The sequence below is a fragment of the Labeo rohita genome, unplaced genomic scaffold (assembly GCF_022985175.1).
Source record: "Labeo rohita strain BAU-BD-2019 unplaced genomic scaffold, IGBB_LRoh.1.0 scaffold_75, whole genome shotgun sequence".
NCBI lineage: Eukaryota > Metazoa > Chordata > Actinopteri > Cypriniformes > Cyprinidae > Labeo > Labeo rohita.
Genome location: NW_026129689.1, coordinates 639,614 through 664,019, shown reverse-complemented (window position 1 = coordinate 664,019; position 24,406 = coordinate 639,614). Strand labels below are relative to the sequence as shown.

The 24,406-nt window shown below is 30.1% G+C and overlaps 1 protein-coding gene across 1 annotated transcript in view; it reads left to right on the top strand.

Annotated features, from left to right (window-relative positions):
• ptprma (protein tyrosine phosphatase receptor type Ma) overlaps positions 1–24,406 on the top strand; it is a 298,397-nt gene that overhangs the window by 130,173 nt on the left and 143,818 nt on the right. The window contains 1 exon segment of the mRNA XM_051104590.1: positions 293–586. Coding sequence (XP_050960547.1) covers positions 293–586 — 294 coding nt within the window.

The following is a 24,406-nucleotide window of genomic DNA, read 5'->3' as shown; positions in this document are numbered from 1 at the left end:
ATTGCGCCACTTAAGATTAAAGCCCGGAGACACGGGGCGGAATTAAACAGCTCTTTGTTGATCCGCGGCTTTTCACTCATCTCACCGTTTCATTAACAAAATGACTCTCCATCGAGAGCCGTGAGTGAGCGCCGCAAATCAGTTCAGCTGACCATCAACAAGAGCACGAAGATCTACAATAAATCGACCGTAATTTTTAGGTAGCTAAAGTTACGTAACTATAATGTTACAGGTATGACGGCTGCAAATGTTTTTATATGTTGCAATAATATTAATGTTTTCTCTCTCTCAGAGCCTCCGATCCCCATCGCTCCTCCTCAGCTGACGGCGGTCGGCGCCACCTACCTGTGGATCCAGCTCAACGCCAACTCCATCAACGGCGACGGGCCCATCATCGAGAAGGAGGTGGAGTATCGCACGCTGTCCGGCAGCCTGATCGACAGCCAGCCCGTCGACAAACCCAACCACAAGATCGGCCACCTGGACCCCGACACCGAGTACGAGATCAGCGTCCTGCTCACCAGACCCAACGAGGGCGGCACCGGGGCCCCGGGACCCCCGCTCAGAGCCCGCACCAAATGCGCAGGTGAGTCAGTGATTCAACTATGATTCTTCTAGATTCATTTGACAACTGACAACCAATGAAACTACATTGAAAGCAGTTAAACTACAGTCAAACCTGCCTAGTTATCCATACCAGTGTTATTTTAGACACTTTTGCAGTTTTTATTTATTTTAAAATGTAAAATTGTATTTTATTTTATTATATTTTTTTCGTTTCTTTTCTTTTTTAGTTCATTTTTGTAATTTTGTTGTAATTTTTATTTATTAGTTCTATTTTATTTAGTTTTAGTTATTTTAGTACTACAACTTGTAGTAAAATAAGTTTAGCTGAAATAAAATAAGCTTAAAGTGTTTATTTTATTTTATTTTATTTTAGTTCATTTTTGTAATTTTGTTGTGTGTTGTTGAATAATTTTTATTTATTAGTTATACTTTTAGTTTTAGTTGTTTTAGTACTACAACTTGTAAAATAAGTTTAGCTGAAATAAAATTAGCTTAAAGGTTTTATTTTATTTTAGTTTTTTATTAATTTTGTTGTGTGTTGTTGAATAATTTTATTTATTAGTTATACTTTATTTAGTTTTAGTTATTTTAGTACAACAACTTGTAGTAAAATAAGTTTAGCTGAAATAAAATAAGCTTAAAGTTTTTATTTTATTTTAGTTTGTTTTTATAATGTTGTTGTGTGTTGTTGATTAATTTTTATTTATTAGTTATACTTTGTTTTAGTTATTTTAGTGCTACAACTTGTAGTAAAATACGTTTAAATAAATTAAATTAGCTTAAAGTTTTTATTTTATTTAATTTTAGTTTTTTTGTAATTTTGTTGTGTTGAATAATTTTTATTTATTAGTTATTCTTTATTTAGTTTTAGTTATTTTAGTACTACAACTTGTAGTAAAATAGTTAAGCTGAAATAAAATAAGCTTAAAGTTTGTATTTTATTTTAGTTTGTTTTTATAATTTTGTTGTGTGTTGTTGATTAATTTTTATTTATTAGTTATACTTTATTTAATTTTAGTTATTTTAGTACTATAACCTGTAGTAAAATAAGTTTAGCTAAAATAAAATTAGCTTTAAGTTTTTATTTTGTTTTATTTTAGTTTGTTAAATAAAAATAAGTTTAAACAAAAAAAGCAAAAATTGATTACAAATAAAGAGATACAAATAAACATTCAACAAACAAACAAACAAATAAATAATACATCTAACAGTACTGTACTATAGTAAGTAGAAAAAAAACACATCACATCATAATTCAACAAACCTTAAAAAAACAAAATATTTTCCAAATAACATTTTGCATATTTATAATATTATGTTTTTAAATAAATTAATCATACAACTGATAAAACCATTTAAATTAATTATTTGATACAAAAAAGGTAAAAAAAAAAAAAAAATGATGTGCAGAACTAAAAGTGAATCAGTGATTCTGAAGATGAAGTGATCAGTGAATCTTTTTTTAAAATCTTAGTCTTGATGCTTTGTTCAGTGTGTTGAGATTGGTTCATGTGAGTCATTTAACAGTTTGATGTCATTTAAGCATTGCATGAAGCTCGTTTGCCTCAATGGAGCTGGTTTCTCCACTCACGAGGAGTTCATTAGCAAAATAAACAGTAGTTTGTTGTTGTTCAGACGCAGTATGAGCGCCGCTAACATTCAGTCCGGCGTTTCTCTAGTAATGTCGCAGGAAAGCATTAGCGTTATTGAGGGTTTGTCAGAGCGCCGGGCACATTAGCGTCACGCCGCCGGAGCCCCGGGCCCCCAGCAAACCACATGCAATTATCACAGTAATTAAGCAGGTGCAATGACTCTCATTCCCAACGACTGTTGTGATTGTAGCAGCGCTCAGGGTCGCCGCGTGACGCTCCCACGCCAGGCTAATCGCTATTCCATTAGCCTGAGAGCTAACTGCCCATTAGCGCATCACAGGATTCATCAGCCAATCGGACGAGAGATGCTCCGGGCCGTAAAGAGTGGAAATGGAAAACTGCATTTACATAAATTATCATTTCATTCCATTGACTGTCCGCACATTAGCATAGATTTGTCCTGACGGCCTTTAACGGCACATCACAGCAGAGTCTTTCGCATAAACAACACACACTCTGTTTTGGGCGTACTATGATACTACCATGGTATACTGCTGTATATAGGCCAAGATGTTCTGTCAGATTGCATTTTTGCATTTAAAAATTGGTTTAAATGCATTAAAAAGATGCCATATATATGAAGTACCTCTCCCATACATAGACCCACTTTAACTTTTCAAAAAAGATGAGTTATTTGTAATTTTTCTGTTGTGCAAGTGTGCAAATATGATGTGGTGCGACCATCAGGCCATAGCTGTTGTTTGGAAACATCTTTGAAATTACCCTAGATTAATTTTCTGCACTATTTGTCATGATTTCCAAAGTGTTTTGTAGTCCTGTATAAAATTGCAAAGCATTTGCATGTATATTTCCATCATAATATACAAACAAACTTCGTCCGATGATTTACATTTCATTAAAAATATCATGTGGTGCGACCATCAAGAAACTACCACTTTGGGACTTTTATGTTGAAATCCATTCAAAGACAGGATTGCATCATATAGCAATTTGCCAGAGACTCAAAGAAGCATCATTTAACAGCTGGTATGTAGTTACCACATTTGGATATCATGTGGTATGACCTCAAAAAACAATTAATATTACGTTATTGTTAAAAGTATTTATATTTTTTGTAAATAACATTTTGTGGGAAGCTGGCTTGCGTAAAGTAATGCCATGCGCTGCACTTTTCACACGTCTCATTAAATAGATTTTTAATGATATGAGGCGTTTACGTCATGTGGTGCGACCATTAATAGGAATAACTGTACTAAAATTAAAAATAAAATATCTAATTTCTGTGGCTGAAATATGAATCACTCCTACTGCATGCTTAAGGGAAAGGTATTTTTTTAAAGCGTTTTTATCCGTTTTATGCAATTTACAGGAAAAATAAGTCTGTTAACTACACAGAAGGCAACTCTGAAATTATAAAACTATTTATTTATTTATTTATTTTACACAAACATACATTTTTAGGGCCCTTTGAAATGTTTTTACCACATTTTGTGTTTAAAAACATGAACTCATAAATCTTACATAAATGTAAAATTATTAAAACAAACAAACAACCAAAAAAAACATCCAAAATTTGTCAAATTACATGACGTTCATGTTACACTGTAAATTTCATTTTTGACAGAATTTTGCAATTCTGTGATTTTGCCATGTGCTGCACTTTAAATAGATTTTTAATAATATGAGGCGTTTGCGTCATGTGGTGCGACCAATAATAGAAATAACTAAAATTAAAAATAGAATTTCTCATTTCTGTGGTTAAAATATGAATCACTGCTACAGCATGCTTAAGTGAACGGTATTTTTAAAACATTTTTATCCATTTTATGCAATTTACAGGAAAAATAAGTCTGTTAACTACATTTAAGAAGGCAACTCTGAAATTATAAAACTATTTATTTATTTTACACAGACATAGATTTTTAGGGCCCTTTGAAATGTTTTTACCAGATTTTGTGTTTTCATTTTTAATTTTTCTGAATTAAAAGCATGAACTCATGAATATTATTTGAATTTAAAATTATTAAAACTTAAAAAAAAAAAACATCCAAAATTTGTCAAATTACATGACATTCATGTTACACTGTAAATTCAGTTTTTGACAGAATTTTGCAATTCTGTGATTTTGCCATATGCTGCACTTTTCACAAGTCTCCTTAAATCGATTTTTAATGATACGAGGCGTTTGTCATGTGGTGCGACCAATAATAGGAATAACTGTACTAAAATTAAAAATAAAATATCAAATTTCTGTGGTTGAAATATGAATCGCTCCTACAGTATGCTTAAGTGAATGGCATTTTAAAACATTATTATCAGTTTTATGCAATTTACAGAAAAAATCTGCTAAAAGTCTGCTAATTACATTTAAGAAGGCAACTCTGAAATTCAACAAACTCAACAAAATATGAGTTCATTATTTACAAAAACTCAAAATAAATGCAAATACTTTGTTTCTAAACACATTTTTAAAAAATGTTAAGCATATTAAGGAAATGAATTAATTGTAACATAAATCACGGTCGCACCACATGACATTTTTAAAGCCTATGGCCAATTAATTGAGATTAAAAAACTTAAATTTTTGATATGAATTTATGTGTAAACAACATTCTTAACGTTTGAGCAATTACAACAGATATTATTTGTTTGTATTTTAAAATTGGCCTGTCAAAACTTGTACGTCAATGACCCGTATATCATTTATGTAGACATGTATATAGATATAAACATACATGCATACACTATATAGTAAATATGAATGAATGGGAGTGTATGAATGGGACTGTAGTATGAGCACAGTAGTGTGTTTGTAGTGTAGTATGTGTAGTGGTGTGTTGTAATGTGATCTGAATGCGTGGCGTCTCTGTTTTGACGGTGAGCAGACGTGAATGAAGTGAATGTTCAGATGTGGGCGTGTTACAGCAGAGCCGGTGCAGATAAAGCAGTGGCAGTAGATCATGTGTGTCGTTGATGGGACGAGCGGCGCTTTGAAGGGCCGAGACCGGCTTCATGCGAGCCGACACTCGTCCCGCTGACACGAGCCCTTAACTCCTGTGACCTCAGCATAGTAAACATTACACTCATACCTGCAGCAGCGCCACCTGTTGACATCCTGTTTACTACTACTTGCTACTAACTCAGTCAAACGGTGTCGCTTGACCTCATCACGCTACGTGTGAAGCCTGATAAAATCATTTCCTAATTATTTTTTTTATAGATTCTGTCTTACTTTTTCCTAAATTCTGATTTTTTTCTCGATTAAATTTAAATAGCTTATGATTATTATTATTTTTTTTTTAGGTTGGTGTTTTTGTGTGTGTGTGTGTTTATGTGTGTGTTTTATTATATTTTCCCCAAATTTTTTTTTTTATTTTTTTTTTTTCAGGAACATACATATACATTTTTAGGGCCCTTTGAAATGTGTTTTTCCCAAATTCCATATTTATTTATTTATTTACCAGATTTTGAGTTTTCAGTTTTTATTTTTCTGAATCAAAAGCATTAACTAGTGAATCTCATATACATTTAAAATTATTAAAACTTTAACAAAAAAAGAAAATCTTCTAAAATTTGTCAAATTACATGGTATTCATGCTATACTTGTTACACTAAAATCTTCTTTTTTTTTTTTTTTTTTTTTTTTTTTTTTGACTGAATTTTGCAATTCTGTCTGTGTTTTTCACATTGCAGAAATTGAGTGCCATACATTTTTTTTGCATTTTAAGCACATTTAGTGCAAAAAGTGTATTTAAATGTAGTGATAATAAATAAAATTAAAATAAGTAAAAATAGAGAAATTACTTCTGCTTCATTCATCACATTTACATATTCAACAGATGCTTTTATCTTATTTATTTATTTTTTTTACACAAACATACACATACATTTTTAGGGCCCTTTGAAATGTGCTTTACTAAATTCCATTTTTGTTTATTTATTTATATTAAATTTTATTTATTTATTTATTTTACCAGATTTTGTGTTTTCAGTTTTAATTTTTCTGAATCAAAAGCATGAACTCATGAATCTTATACGCATTTTTAACAAAAAAAAAATCATTCAAAATTTGTCAAATTACATGACATTCGTGTTACATTTTAAATTTCATTTTTTAAACTGAATTTTGCAATTTTGTCTGTGATTTTCACATCACAGAAATCATGAGTGGCATGACAATAATAAAATATTTATATATATATATATTTGCTAAATTTTATTCATTTATTTATTTTTTTACACAAACATACATATACATTTTTAGGGCCCTTTTAAATGTTTTTCCCCCTGAATTCCATATTTATTTTATTTATGTATTTTATTTTAGTTTGTTTTGTAATTTTGTTGTATGTTGTTGATTTAATTTGTATTCATTAGTTCTACTTTATTAGTTTTATTTTAGTGCTACAACTTGTAGTAAAATAAGTTTAGCTGAAATAAAATAAGCTTTTATATATTTTATTTTATTATTTTGTGGCATGCACATTTTTCACATCTTAATTATATTTAGTGCAAAAAAGTCAAAATCGAGATATTACTTCTGCTTCATTCATCACATTTACATGTTCAACAGATGCTTTTATCTGAATTGACTCACATTTTGCATACTATGCATGTTAATGATATGCATGATTCAAACCCATGACCTTAGTGTTGCAAGCACCAACAGTAATGCATAATGGAAATGGAAGCTGAGGTCAGCGTGTTGCATTATGGGATACTGTGCATGCTGTAAATAGAGAAGCAGTTCTGTCAGTGCGTCAGTGTGTCAGTCTGAAGAGTTTCTGGACGGAGACAAACGGTTTCCTGCCAGCGTGAAGAAGAGAACAGAAAGATGACAGTCAGATCCTCCGTCGTTTGCTCTCTTTCTCTCTGGACTGGAAGCTGTTGGCCAGCAGAGCGTGTGAACGTGTCGCTGTAATTGACGAGTTCTGACGGGCGGCGAGCGGCGGATCCCGCAGACCGGATCTTCTCTAATGACCGTCCGCTGCGGCCCGCGAATCGTCTCGCCCTCAACATACTACAGTCCGTCTGTACGACTGTTCATGAGAGCAGATTCTCTGAGATTCATTGATGAGTTACAGCAGCTGCACAATCTGACTGATACAAACACATCACTCCTCTTCCTCCAGTACTACTTGAGAAAAATAATAGTTCTATTATATATAATTTGTGCCTATAAATTTCCAAAAATTCTATTTTTTAAATATTATTTAGAGGAGAAATTATTAGTGTTAATATTGATTATAAAATTATAAATATTTTATAATATGTTTTTAAATATTTTATATTATTTGGGACTGAAATTATGGAAATGATAATATTTATAAATGTATAATAAATGTAGATATGACACACATTCTGTATCTATGTATATTCTTTTTTTTAAATATTAATAAATATGATATTTTTTATTATAATTTTAGGATAAATAATGTTAATATAAATTAGTAATAACATATAGATTAAATCAATTATTAATTCATCACTCATAACTTATTACTGCAAAGTGATTTTTTATGTTTTATACTATTTAGGGGATTAAAAAATGTAGATTATTAAAGTAAATTAAAAAAATGTATCCGACTTATATATAAAAAAAAAAAACATAAAAATATCTTTTATAATAAATCTTTTATAAGAAATTATTCATTTAAATCAGTTAGTTTATTAAAGTAAATTAAAAGAAATTAAATTCATTTTTCAATAAATATGTTGTCTTATTACTGAAAAAAAAAAAATATATATAATTTATACACATTTATTACATGTATGTTATAAAAATAACTAAAAATAATATGTTAAATTTACTGAAAATGTCAAAAAGTCTAATTATAACAAATATTGAATTTATATTGAATTTATATTAGTTTTTAAATAAATATGTTGTCTTATTACTGAAAAAAAAATATATATATAATTTGAGGCAGAAATTATAAATTATACAATTCTAATATACATTGAATTTATATATAATTTAGTTTTGTTTTTAAATAAATATGTTGTCTCATTACTTTAAAAAGTATATGACAGGGGAGAAATTCTAAATTATTTAAATTATAAAATTAAATAAAAATAATGTAAAAAAAAAAATGAAATAAAAAATACTAATTAATGTTAAATTGACTGAAAATATGCCAAAAAGTGTAATTATAATGTATGAAATTTATATATAATTTAAATCCATTTTTTAATTAACATATTTTTTCTCATTGCTGAAAAATTGTGCATATATATATATATATATATATATATATACATATAGAATTTATATCTAATTTGAATTCTATATAATGTAAAAGTTGAGAGTTTGTTGTGTAATCTGGTGTAGTGTGTATTTGCACATTGGCCGCGCTACAGTCTGTGTTTCTGTGTTTTCCGTGATGTTTTGTTCTGTAGTGTGGTTTAGTGATAAGTGTTGCAGCAGAATCTGTGCGACGATAGCGGCGCGTCGTTCCTCTTCCTCTGCTTCCTCCTCCGCCGGGATCATTTTTCTTGCGGTAAGGACTCGTGTCGCGCTCAAGGTGACTTTCAAGAGTGTTTTTTAGCCCCGTTCGGTTCGGGCCTGCGAGAGATTTAGTTTTTCATTTCCAGCGGGATCAACGCGTTTAATTTTCCTGTTGGGAGAAACGGAGCGCAGAGGAGCAGAGAACGAATCCCAGAGACAGAAAGAAGAGAGGAGACGCGCGAATGACAGCTCCTCCATCACACACACACACACACACACACACACACACACGCTATGACTTTCACCTCTGTGTGACTCAAAAATACTAAAACACCAAAACCAGCTCACTTTCTTCATCTTCTGATGGAAACTTTACAATTTATACATTACCTCACAATCATAACCAGATGCAGATGCTAATAAAATATTATTTAGTAGGGGAAATTGTTACAATATTAAAGAATTCATGTTAAAAATCATTGAGGTAGAGAAAATGTGACCAGTTATCAAATAATAAATGTGTAATTTTTATTGAATAACTTAAAAATACTAATTTTTGAATTAATTAAAAATGAAAAAATAAGTATTTTTTTCTTTTTTTATTATTTGTAGAAATTTTAAATAAAAAGGTAAATCAATAATATTAGTAAATAAAAAAAAACAAATTAGTCACTCATTATTACTTATTGAAACTAAGTGTGTGTGTGTGTATATGTATATATAAAATGTATTTCTTTATTTAAAAACATTTTTTATTATTTTGAGTGTGAATTTGAGTACAGCAATTTGAGTATTAAATTAAAATATATATTTTTTTAAATCAGTTAATTATATTTTATATATATTTTTTTATTTATTTAAAAATATATATTTTTTATTATTTGGGTGAGAAATGATTAGAGTACAGCAATTCGATTATTAAAGTAAAATTTAAAAAAATAAATAAAATCAATGACTAAATTATATTTTAGCATTTTTAATTATTTAAAAAAATATTTTTATTATTTGAGGTGAGAAATGATTAGAGTACAGCAATTAGATCATTAAATTAAAATAGACATTGAAAAAAAAATGACATTGATTACAATGTTATATTTTTCATTTTTTTTCATTTTTTTATTTTATTAAATATGGTTTTATTATTTGGGTGAGAAATTCAGGTGAGTACAGCAATTAGAATATTATAATATAAAATAAAAAATGATATTTAAATATTTAAATATTTTGTATTATTTTAATTTTTATATTTTCTGTTTTTCATTTTAATTTTAGTTAAAGATTTAGTGATTTTTCCTGTATTTTTTGTTTATATAGCTTTTATTAATTTTTGTTTCAGTTTTAGTTTTAGTTATTGTAGTACACCAGGTTAAACTAAATAAAAATGAGACAGAACATTTTTTATTTTATTTTACTTTATTTTATTTTATTTTATTTATTTTTTTAAATAAATTTTTACATTTTCTTTTGATTAGACTTTAAAAGATTAGCTGTAAATTGTTTTGTGTTTTCATTATTTTCCATTGTTTTTTTTTTTATGAAAAATGTGTGCAAAATCAATTTATAGATAAAACTGTTTTCTTCTAACTATTTCTGAAAAAAATGAAAAAGTGATACTGAAAATATAGCAAAAAGTCTATACACTGAAAAAAGACATTGATATAAAGACAGTTTTCGAAAAAGAATTGCTAGCAAACTTTACAATTAACAAAGAAACTGATGTAGAAAGACTGAAATAGGATTTTCTTGTCAACATACTCCATTTTTGTTTTATTTAGAGCAATCATTTTTAGAGTGTATAATATATATGGACTTGATCTATAATTGAAGGGCTATATAAATAAATGATACGTAATGTAAAAGTTGAGGACCACTCAGCAGAAAGAGACGATTTGAGGAGAACAGAGCGTGAAAATCAGACGTGTAAAGAGAAAGTGAACAAAGAGGCAGAAACCAGTGAAACGGCAGCAGGATATCAGACCGCAATATTACATTAAAGCTCACAGACCTGATTCTGAACGTCTGTGATCAGAAACTCTCGTTCAGTCAGTGTGATCCACACACACACACACACACACACACACTTGTGTTTTTGGTGCATAAACCCAATCCAAACAATCCCAATCCGTTGTAAAGTGTCTCTATGGTTGTTTTGTGCAGCAGCATGTGTGTCTGTGTTTTACCATACGAGCGATCGCTCTGTTAGCGACAGTAAACACCGCTGCACATCACATCGACACGACTTGTTGATAAATCAATCCCGTTTACATCGGGTCAATTCCTTGCCCTTTACGGTGACGAGAGATCGAGGAATTAAAGCTCATTTCGACTGCAGCCAGAAATCACTTTATTGTTCATACTGTAGCAAATATTAATGTTTATTTTGTCAGGCACACATGAATGAAGCTCTTGTGCAGCTCCTTCTTTGCATTAAAATTAAAATAAATAGTTTTTATGATAACTTTGTGTTAAATCATAAATCCAGAATTATTGAAATAGACTACAGAATTTCTGAAAAAAATAAATAAATAAATAAATAAATAAATAAAGACAATAAAAAATGTAAATAAATAAAGTAGTCACACATGAATGAAATCTCTTGTGCAGTTCCTTATTTTAATTGTTTTTATGATAGATTTGTGTTAAATCAAAAACCCAAAAATATTGACTATACAGAATTTCTCAAAAAAAAATAAATAAATAAATAAATAAAAATAAATAAAATAAAAATACAAATAAATAAATAAATAAAATAGTCACACACGAATGAAAGCTCTTTGAAATAAAAATGAAAATGAATTGTTTTTATGATAAATTTGTGTTAAATCATAAATCCTTGAAACAGACTATGCAGAATTTCTCAAATAAATAAATAAATAAAATAAAATAAAATAAAATACTAGGGCACTATTATTGTAGAAACTGTAAGAAATTATTACATTGTTAAAATTGTAGGAATTCAGTTGACTAGACATGATGTTTTAATCTTTAAAATGTGTTTAAACCAGTAATTATTTGGAATCCAGATAATGTGAGAATTTGGGGAAAATAAAAACAGATTTCATAGGCCCCTAAAAATGCATTAATTGCGATGCAATAATTACTTATGCTTTTTAATAATTAATATTTAATTTAACCAGAAATTGGTCAGATTTTTATAATAATACTAATAAACTGAAAGCATTTTAAATACAAAAACCTGGTTTATTTATATATTATATATTAATATCTGTATTATATCTAGAGCTGCAACATGATTATTAATCGATATATGTGTGTGTATTTATATATAAATAATAAATATACGCAAAACACACACATATATTATGAATATATATGAATTTTGAATTGATTAATCGTGACTAGTCATTTTGTAGCTCTAATTATATGTCATATTTTGTTTTAATAAAATAACAGATTTATGCTGATGAATGCATTTTGACATCTGATTATTTAAATAAGATCAAGTAGATGCAAACAGTTATTTAATGACTGGCAAATATGCATCACATGAAGTGTATTCGTAGTTAAATCCGTGTGATCCAAATGCACGGAAACTTTCTATGCAATTGAAATGCATGAATCACGTAACGGGATAAAATCAGATGAACTCGCGACTGGTGCGTCGTGAGCGAGCGCCGCTGTTTTCTTATTTCTCCTAATTGATTTGTGCAGGTGTCAGATCGGCGGCGTGAGCGACGGCAGACGCGTGTAAATAAGCTCCGCGTTTCATTAATCCAGTAGAAATCAATTCGCTCTGTTTCTTCCCACAAGACAGCTTCCTCAGTTTTCAGCTCCAAACATCATTTCTATGGTAATTCCGTGCGTCTGTCTAACCTCATTGGCCCGTTGAGCGGGCGATGTAATTTCCTGTTCTTTCCGCCGGCGTGTGTCGCGTGTGTCGCGTGAGTCGCGTTAGCGGCGGCCAAATGAAGGCTGACAAACTCATCTCCTGCTCTTCTGACTTCAGACAGTATTTCTCCAAATAAAAAACACAGATTAAAAAACTCCAGCTAATTGTTCAATTTTCTGGGATGGATTCAGTCGCTGACTTAAAATACATTTATTTTATACTAAGTGTAGTTCAGGTCTATTAAGTACTGCTTCTGCACAATGCACATTTCTTAATATTAAGCCTAAAATATGTTTTAATGTCACTGATGATGAGGATTGTATGATCTTTAAATAATATCAGTCTTTAAATGCGAAATATTTAAAGTGTACCTGAAGTTTACTTGCAATAGTTCCACTTTAGCACAATCAGATATACTTTAGTATGTAAATATGCCAGTTTAGTGTACTAACAGTACAATTGTAGGGTATTTTATGAAGTACATAATATTTAAATGTATTTGTAGTATGCCTGGCTTGAATAACATCTGTCACCTTATCTGTTTTCTTATTTCTTATTTTCATACATTTCTCATGTTCAGTCTGTCCTTGCAGTTCAGTATTTTGAAATATTTTATATTTTTATTTTATTTTATTTTATTTTTTGTATTTATTTTATTTTATTTTATTTATTTATTTATTTAGTTTATTTTAATCTCCCTGCTTTTTAATTATTTTTCATGTTTTATATTTTTTATATATTTAGTTTAATTTAATTTAATTTAATTTAATTTAATTTAATTTAATTTAATTTAATTTAATTTTTATTTTATTTTATTTTATTTTATTTTATTTTATTTATCTTATTCATTAACTTATTAACTTTAATCTCCCTGCTTTTTTTTTTTTTTTACAATTTTTGTAATTTTTATATTTTATGTTGAATATTTATTTTATTTTATTTTATTCCAGGTCTTTATTGTTTTAGTATTAGTTAACTTTAATCTCCCTGCTTTTTAAAAATAATTTTAGATATTTTTTTATGTTTTATATACATGTATTATTTTATTTTATTTTATTTTATTTTATTTTATTTTATTTTATTTTATTTTATTTTATTTTATTTTATTTTATTATTTCCAGGTTTTTATGGTTTTGGTTTTAGTTCAATTTAATCTCCCTGCTTTTTTAATGTTTAATAAAAACAGGTTATAAAATTTAAAAACTTACAATATGTATATAAATGTTTGTGTCTTTTTTTATTGTAGTTGGGTTAGTTTAAGATATCATGTATTTTATTTTAGTTTCAGCTTTGCCAGTTATATTAGTTGTTTTGTTTCAAATAATGTAAATGTTTAATTTTTGTTTTAGTTTTCATTAACTGGTTAACACGTTTGAGTTTTTTTAGTCATGTTTAATTAAATCTACAAAAATCTGGAGGATGTTCACCAAAAATCAACAAACAAACAAACAAATAAATAAATATTAGCTCTAAAGTTAAGTTTAAAGTTAACTTTATTTAAAGTTAAATAATATTTGTAATATTTAAAAAGAGTTTTTATGGTCAAAGCTGATCCAGTGACTCAGTGTTGGTGTAGGTTTTCTAGTGCAGATTTGATTTGACTTATTTTTTCTTATTTAAGATTCAGGTTTCAAACCTCAGGGTTTTAGTTTTGAGTTACTGGCCCACATCTTTAACCAGATTTACTAGCACTAGTGCAGGGTGATGTGATATTAGCAGCTGAGGGAGTTCAGCGTGTGTGTGTGTGTGTGTGTGTGAGGGTTTTGTTTTCTCGTAGCTCAAGGTTGTAAAGCAGTATTATTATCCACAGGACTTTTATTATGCCTTGTGATAGTAAGATTTCCCCAATTTGTCATTTGAGGAGCTGCAGTGAATCAAACATGATGAGCGTCTGTTTTCAGAGCACATGGACCTGCATATTTGAGCAGCTCTTTATAATTCATTTTACATGAGCAGCGCGGTAAATAGAGTAAACCTGCCTTTTATCCCCGAAGTAGGGCATTTCTCCGGAGTCCTTCCTTCCTCTCCCCGTGGAAAGCGCCAGCGCCTCGGGCAGATTCACGGAGAGTAACCCGAATGACGAACGCGCGCCGCTTCCCGAATCAACCTCGCGTGCTGGAGCGCAATTATAGTCCTGGTGTAACTGTACTTCATGTAAAAGTTATGAATCCCAAAATGAGCTGTTAAAGTTCACCTGTAAAATTTAAATTTTGTCATCATTTATTCATGTTTTTGCAGTTTTTCACCCAAAAATTAACTTTTTTTTATTACTTATTTTATTTACAAATTATGTATTTATTTATTTATTTATCTTTGTATATAAATTTTTTATTATTTTTATATTTAATTTTTTTATTTATGCACACCAGTATAAAAATAGTCATAATTTTGTCAAACAAAATTAAAATTCTATCTTAATGTACTCACGCTAAATTATATTTATTTTATTATATTTATAATATTGTTATATTTATTTATTATCATTTAATTTATATAATATATTTATATAATATATATTTTATTTAAATATTAAATAATTATAAATATTATTATGTTATACATTTATCAATTTATTTTCATTTATTCACCTTGAATAAATAGAGTTAAATGAAATTACATTTTATCTATTTTATTAAATGTATTACTTAGTTACATTATTTGTATTAAATAGTGATCAATCTTGATTAATTGCATTCAAAATAAGTATATAATTGGAAAATATTTACATGTATTTACATGTATATATTTTTATTCATATAATTAATATTATATAGAAATATATTTAAAATATAAACAATACATTTTTTTCTTAAATATCTCCTTGAGTGTGTGTGTATTTATATATACACAGTACACACATATTATGTAAACAAATTTTTAATTTGTATGCGATTAATCGTTACAAAGCACTAGTATTAAATTATAAATATTAAATAATTATAAATAAAAATGAATATATTATAAATGTTACATTAAAACATTTACTCACCCTTAACTATATATATATATATTATTTTAATATTTATAATGTTGCTGTATTTCTTTTATTATTAATATCAAATAAATATAAATATTATTATATGTTATAAATATTAAATAAAAACCCCTGTATAAATAGTGTTATATTATATTAAATTATATTATATGTGTTTTATTACATTTATTACATTGTTACATTTTATGTATTAAATTATACATATTAAATATATAATAAAAATTAAAAAATAAAAAATTGCTCACTCCAAAATTAATAAATATATAAATTAAAAAATAAAATTAAATAAAAAAAAAAAATAAAAAATAAATAAATAAATAAATAAAATTTTAAATAAATAAAATTCTGTCATTATTTACGCACCGTAGTTTTTTTTTTTTTTAATTATAATAATATTATATTTAATTTATGATTTAAATTAAATACGTATAAATAATAATAATTATTATATATTATAAATATTGAAATTAAAAATCTCCAAATTAAAATGATCATTTACTCAGGCTGAATAAATTATTATATTATATTATATTATTAATCTTGAATATATATTGAGAATATAACTTGGATAATGTGTCTTGCAGGTGTTGTTCATCTGATAGGGTGTGTGTAATTCAATAAGGGTGTTGGTGAGATTGCTGAAGTTCAGACGTGGTTTGTTCTGGTCATGTGTTCGTACAGGAGGAATGTTGCTAGGATAGTTTTCTGGTTTCTCCCAGCACTCGTACCGCGGTACTGACCTCAGATCAGTGCGGTAATGAAGGTTAACAGCTCGGATCGTCTCTCAGGCGATGACATCATCGTCGTCATCATCATCATCTGGTGAACTGAGGCAGGAAGTGAGTGAATGAGGCCGAATCAGGCGGCATTGAATCGGATCGGTCCACAATGGGCCGAGCGCGGCTGCAGATGCGCCGTGAGGACGGGAGCGCCATCTTTTGTGCAGAAGTGCACTCTGGGTAGAGCGATTGAGTTTTGATTGTGGGTTTTCAAAAGCTGTCATTATTGCTCCACTTCCAGGCCGTATGAAAGCGCTTTGATGCGGATGAAAGCGGCGCCGTTACCCAGATGGGTTTGTTGATATTGCTGAAATCCGCCGCGCGTCTCGCTGCTTCCCGCCGAGGGGTTTTCACAAACAATAAAGCGGCGCGGCCGTGATTCTTCCACTCTCGTTTCTTGGTTCCGTGAACGACACACCGGGGAGCGACACACTCCGAGCTTCACGTGCACATGAAACGCTCGCGCCGCGTTTGATACTCACTCTTAGATTGGCTTTCTTTATTCCCTGATTTTCACTCAAGACTTTCCTCGCTGGACTCTCAGGAATCACACAAACACACGTCAGCAACACGTCTGTAACACGACATCGTTTCAACCAAACAGCCTGTTAGATTCACTTAGTTTAGTAAAATACAGCACAAAATCTACTTAAAATAATATTGTTTTTACAGTTTTGCCCCTAATTATAATAATTTATTAAATTATTTATTTTTCTTTGTATCATTTTTCTAATTTTACTTTATCATTTTTATATTTAATTATTTTAATTATTTTTTATTTATGCACACCGGTATAAAAATAGTCATGAACATCAATATTTTCGTACAGATATTGTTTTCCTAAATGAAACCAGCATAATATTAATAATATATATTTTTTTAATCATCAGCAATATTGATATACACTGATCGATTAGAGGACAAATAACTGTCTTTATGAGTGACTCATTGATTCACTCAAATGATTCATTTCAGAACACTAACTGATTCAAGGGCAAAGTAGTTCACTGTCTTTGAGTGATTCATTGATTCAATCATTCAGATGATTGATTCAGAAACAAAACAACTGTCTTTATGAGTGAGTCACTGAATCATTCATTCAGCTGATTCATTCAAACACACTGACTGATTCAGGGACAAAACAGTTAACTGTCTTCATGAGTGAATCATTGATTCATTCATTTAGATGATTTGTTCAGAAACGCTGATTGATTCAGCAACAAAACAACTGTCTTTGAGTGAGTCATTGAATTATTCATTCAACTGATTCATTCAAACACACTGATTGATTCAAGGACAAATAACTGTTTAATGAGTGACTCATTGATTCATTCAGTTGATTCATTCTAAAATACTAATTGATTCAAGGACAAAACAGTTAACTGTCTTCATGAGTGAATTATTGATTCATTCATTCAGATGATTTGTTCAGAAACGCTGATTGATTCAGGAACAAAACAACTGTCTTTGAGTGAGTCATTGAATTATTCATTCAACTGATTCATTCAAACACACTGATTGATTCAAGGACGAATAACTGTCTTTATGAGTGACTCATTGATTCATTCAAATGATTCATTCAAAAACACAAATTAATTCAAGGACAAAACAGATGACTGTCTTTATGAGTGAGTCATTGATTGATTGATTGATTGATTCATTCATATGATTTGTTTAAAAACACTGATTGATTCAGAAAAGAAACAACTGACTGTCTGTATGAGTGAATCAGTTAAATCATTCATTCAAACACACTGACTGATTCGTGGATGAATAACTGTCTTTGAGTGACTCATTGATTCAAATGATTCATTCCAAAACGCTAAATGCTTCAAGGACAAAACAGTTGACTGTCTTTGACTAAATCATTGAATCATTCATTCAACCCATTTGTTGAAAACTTCAGTTCATCTGTCAAAAATTCATTTCTCTTTGAGTGAGTCATTGATTCACTGATTCATTCAAATGATGTGTTCCAAAACGCTAATTGATTCAAGGACAAAACAGCTGACTGTCTTTATGAGTGAATCATTGATTCATTAATTCAGATAATTTGTTCAGAAACATGAATTGATTCAGGAACCAAACAACTGACAGTCTGTATGAGTGAGTCATTGAATTATTCAATCAACCAATTCATTCAAAACACCGGTTCATTCAGTGTCGCTTTGGGACAAACAATGGCTAATTCTACTTTTACTGTTTTTCTGTTTATTATTAGCATCAAAATGATCATTTATCATTCTATTTTTGTTTAATTTTTACACAAAACCTTGCCTATAATATGCAAACTTTCACATCGTGATTGGCTGTGCTGTCAACAAAAAGGCCAAAGTTATAGTTAATAGTAAAATTGGAAAAAAAAAAAAAAAAAAATCCAGGCAATTTTTTTGAAAATAATAATAATAATAATAAAATAAAAAAATAAATAAAATAATAATAATAATAATAATAATAATAATAATAATAATAAAATATATAAATAAATAAATAAATAACTAATCAGCAAGAAAGCATAAATTGGCAGCTGAAAATTCGTATAAATTACATTTTACAATATATTCACCTAGAAAGCATCTTTTTAAATTAGTAATAATATTTCACAATTTTTACTGTACTTTTAATCAGTAAAATGCAGCCTTGCTGAGCAGAAGAGACTCTTTCCCACTTTCAAACAATGCTGCGTGTGTATTTGTCAGGATTTCTGCTCACAAAGGAGAAACATATGATTTATTTCAAAGCAGAAACTTCAAGCAAGTGTTGTTGTGGTATCAGCAGCAGATTGACTGCAGCAGCAGCTGATAACACGATGATTTGTGTGTCTCTCTCACCTCCAGAAGGAGAAGCGTTTCTCTCCGGCTACGGTCAATTTGTTCCCCTTCATGCAGGACTAATGCTTTTATTCTCTCCTCCATCCGGCTTCCATCACCGGCTCCCACAGCGAGACCTCAGAGATATGCCGATGGCTATTTAACATATAGTTTACATGCGTGTTTCGGCGCGCGTGTGCAGAATGCAATGACCGGCGCGCTCATCAGAAGGCCGTAATGTGACAATGATAACGCCGGCCTTATTTAAATGTCAAGCCTTCACCGGGCGCAGATAGTTGACATCTAAATGTCAATTAGAATTATTTGAACGCAAGACTCGTGGGAATGAAACCAGTGCAGAGAATCGCAATGAGAAACGCACACACACACACACACACACAGACCCCAAATGCTATTACTCAGCTGCAGCGATGGGAAAAGCTGCTGAATTGACCACACGCGCTGTGTTTTATTAGGATCCGCTCTCATCTATCTCCAGTTTAACTTTAGAGGCCATTATTTTTTAGCACAGTGTTGGAGTTGGAGATAAAGCGCGTCGCGTTCCTGTCGGCCGTTTCGGAGTTTATGGCCGGTATCGCTGCAGCGCCTTTACACGCTAATCAAATTCATCCATCCTGCCGGGAGACTCGACCTTGACCCTTCACCCTCCGTTTGCCGCGTCAGACGGCTACCGATTGGTCGGCCGGTGATTGGAGCCGTTATGGAGCGCTTTCTGTGATTCTGATATACCGTATAGGTGTTTGAGCAGAGCCATTGAGCGGGAGGTCAAAGGTCAGAGTGGTCACGGAGTGAAAGACGCTGTTCTATAGTTCAGTTCACTAGAGCTTAAATACAAGGACGTCCCAAAGCAGCTTTACATAGTTACCAGCTTAAACTCTGAGGGAACGGAGGGTCTTTAGAGGACAGCGATCGTCCTGTCGCCAGGAAGACTGACCTCAGTGACAGGAAACGCGTGATTTGAGAAAGTGCTGAAACTCCACAAAATAAATTAAATCACAGAAAAGAGTGAGAATGAGTGGAAATGCTAGCCACATCATCCCTAATAGGACTTTTATGAAATATTTAAAGCGTTTATTGGGATTTTATGTATATTTGTGATTAATGTTAAATATGGTTTAACATATGAAGAGTTAATCAAACTGCAGTTGGGTTATTTTGATTAGGTAAAAAATAACTAAAAAACACGCCTAACTAATGCAATAAAACAATAAAAACATGATAACATTATAAAAAAAAACATGATGTTATCTGTTTTTGCAAAAAACTCTTCATATACACTTTTATATTACTTTTCAATATTATAGTACATTATTTTATTTATATATTACATGTAAATTAATTCATAAATAAGTATCAGTTTATATTTATATATTAATGTTTTGTAATTTTATATTATTATTAAATAATGTATTATTTGTATTTATAGATTCATACACTACCAGTCAAAAGTTTTTGAACTGTAAAATATTTTTAATGTTTTTTTAAAGAAGTCTCTTTTGCTCACTAAACCTGCATGTATTTGATCCAAAATACAGCAAAAGCTGTAATATTGTGAAATATTTTTACTATTTAAAATAACTGTTTTCTATTTGAATATATTTTAAAAATGTAATTTATTTCTGTGATCAAAGCTGAATTTTCAGCATCATTACTCCAGTCACATGACCCTTCAGAAATCATTCTAATATTCAGATCAAGAAACATTTGTTGTATTATTATTATTTTTTTAATCAATATTTAAAACAGTCAAAACACATTTTTTTTAGGATTATTTAAAAAATAGAAAGATCCAAAGATCAGCATCTTTTGTAACATTTTACACTATACCAGAAATGATAGAAATGAATACTTTTATTTAGCAAGGATACTTTAAATTGATCAAAAGTGATTCTAAAGACATTTATAATGTTACAAAAGATTTCTATTTCAGATAAATGCTCTTTTTCTTTTTATTCATCAAAGAAACCTGAAAAAAAATCTACTCAGCTGTTTTCAACATAATAATAATAATGTTTTTTGAGCAGCAAATCAGAATATTAGAATGATTTCTGAAGGATCATGTGACTGGAGTAATGATGATAAAAAATCAGTTTTGAAATCACAGGAATAAATTACATTTTTAAATATATATTTACATAGAAAACAGCTATTTTAAATAGTAAAAATATTTCAAAATGTTTCTGTACTTTAGATCAAATAAATGCAGGCTTGGTGAGCAGAAGAGACTTAAAAAAAACATTAAAAATCTTTTGACTGGTAGAGTATATAAATGTTATTGTTTACATAATATAATTTATTTATAATTATATAATTTATTTAGTTATTATTCAGCTATATATTAATGTATGTTTAATGTTATATATCATTTAACATTTCCATATAAATATATAAATGTGAAATTGAGTAGTAAATTGTATGCTATTGTGAGCATGACCTGTTAGCGTATTAAAAGAGTGCAGATTGCTTACTTCAGAGTGTGTGTGTGTGTCTTATCTCTCTGGCTGCAGTTTGTGGCGAGTGAAACACAAGAACTCTCGGCTGGTGTCGCTTTATCAGCACCTAAACACACACTCACACACAAACACGCAGCAGATAGTGTGTGTAAATAAGAGTGATTTGTCTGCTGGAGTTTTTCCTCTCTGCTCGGGTTAATCAATACACTGTTAATAGTATTTTCAGTGACTGTCGGCAGGTAATCAATGAGTTAAAACAGAGGAAGAGGAGTTTGAAGGGCAGAGAGTCGACGGCTAGACACACACACACACACACTTATTCTTACAGTGAAATGACTTCATCTGTGAAGAAGCGTTTAAGCAACAATGCATGATTGTGAACATAGTTATGGCTAAAGTGTATGATAATACACAACTTTCTGATTCGTCGTCCTTGCGCTGGCAGGTTGAGTAGAGATGCAGGAGAGTAAAGTGTGATGAAGTGTATGTAAAACAGGCTTTTGTTGTGATGCAGATTTACGGAGGCGTTTGAGCCTCTGTTTGTATGGAAATGCCGCTTTACTCCTAACGGCAAGGTTGAGCTGCTGTTCGGGCAGGATTAGACCGTTATTTATATCGAGCTTTAACTCAAGCATGTGATTAGAAACTTTTAATCGCTGCATTTTCCCCAAACGCCCCAGAGAAACAGTTTGTTTTGAATTTTTAAAGCTGTTAAGAATTTATTAGTGCAGTTGGCTTAGTCATCACTACTTGTGGAGTTTTTACTGCTTTTTAGTCTCTTCTGTTTATTTGAGCAAAAATACAGTAAAAAAGTGAAATATTTTTACAATTTGAAACAGCTGTTTTCTATGTGAATATCTGTTAAACTGTAATTTATTTCTGTGATGCGCAGCTGAATTTTCAGCATCATTACTCCAGTCTCCAGTGTCACATGATCATCAGAAATCATTCTTATATGCTCAGTTAATAAAAAAGAAAAAACTAACACTTTTATTCATCAAGGAGAATATATATAGAATATATATATTCTTAAATTTCGAGAATAAAGTCAAAATACTATGAGAATACAATCAAAATATTATGAGAATAAAGTCAAAATACTACGAGAGTAAAGTTGAAATATTTTGAGAGTAAAGTCTTAAAATTACAAGAGTAAAGTCGAAATACTCTGGGAGTAAAGTCAAAGTACTACGAGAGTAAAGTTGAAATACTACGAGAGTAAAGTCAAAATACTCTGAGAGTAAAGTCAGAATATTATGACAATAAAGTCAAAATACTATGAGAATAAATTTGAAATATTACGAAAGAATAAGGTCAGAATATTACGAGAGTAAAGTTGAAATATTTTGAGAATAAAGTCAAGATATTTTGAGAGTAGTCTTAAAATGAAGAGAGTAAAGATGAAATATTACAAGACTAAAGCTGAAATATTATGAGAGTAAAGTCAAAATATTACGAGAATAAAGTTGAAATATTTAGAAAATAAAGTCAAAATACTACGAATGTAAAGTTGAAATATTTTGAGAGTAAAGTCTTAAAATTTAAAATAAATTACATAAAGTCTTAATATTACAAGAAAATACTCTGGGAGTAAAGTCAAAGTAAATACTTTGAGAGTAAAGTCTTAAAATTCCAAGAGTAAAGTCGAAATACTACGAGAATAAAATAGAAATATTTTGAGAATAAAGTCTTAATATTACAAGAATAATGTTGAAATACTACGAGAGAATAAGGTCAGAATATTACAAGAATAAAGTTGAAATATTTCGAAAATAAAGTCGAAATACTACGAGAGTAAAGTTGAAATATTTTGAGAGTAAAGTCTTAAAATTACAAGAGTAAAGTCAAAATACTCTGGGAGTAAAGTCAAAGTACTTTGAGAGTAAAGTCTTAAAATTCCAAGAGTAAAGTCGAAATACTACGAGAATAAAATAGAAATATTTTGAGAATAAAGTCTTAATATTACAAGAATAATGTCGAAATACTACGAGAGAATAAGGTCAGAATATTACGAGAGTGAAGTCAAAATATTACGAGAATAAAGTTGAAATATTTCGAAAATAAAGTCGAAATACTACGAGAGTAAAGTTGAAATATTTTGAGAGTAAAGTCTTAAAATTACAAGAGTAAAGTCGAAATACTCTGGGAGTAAAGTCAAAGTACTACGAGAGTAAAGTTGAAATATTTTGAGAGTAGTCCTAAAGTGAAGAAGGCAAAGTGAAGAAGGCAAAGTGGAAATATTACAAGAGTAAAGTCAAATTACTACAAGAGTAAATTTGAAATATTATGAGAGTAAAGTCAAAATACTGTGAGAATAAAGAATTAACGTGGCATTAAAACGCTGCCATAGAAAACAGCTATTAGAAACTGTAAAAATATTTCAGATTTTTACTGCAGCATTGAAAGCCTTGAATGTTCAAGCAGTAGCACATGTAAAAGTCTGTTCTGTGTGTGACATCACGTCTGTGGTAAATGGAAACGGTCAGGTGTGCAGCAGCGCGAGTCTCTTCAGCGGTTTCTCTCTCTCTCTCTCTCTGCAGTGGTTCTGTTATTCCGGCTCTGTAAGAAGCTCGGAATCTCATTATTCCCTTTCAGGATCAGCAGGGTTTCGCTCCTCCGCCGTTAAGGCAGCACTTCCCTCTCGGCGAGCGTCTGCTCAATCACAGACCGCTGTCCTCCTTCCGGCCATTTCATCTCATCCGCTTCACAATTACCCGTCTCTCGCACCCGCGCACGTGCGCTTTTAGCTCAACCTGAAAGGAAAAATCACCGGGTTTCCTTTTTTGCAGAATATCAAGCTCTCATTTAAAAAGTTTGACATTCTTTGTGCCGGATATATATTTCTCAATAGCACAGCGTCGAAGTGCTCA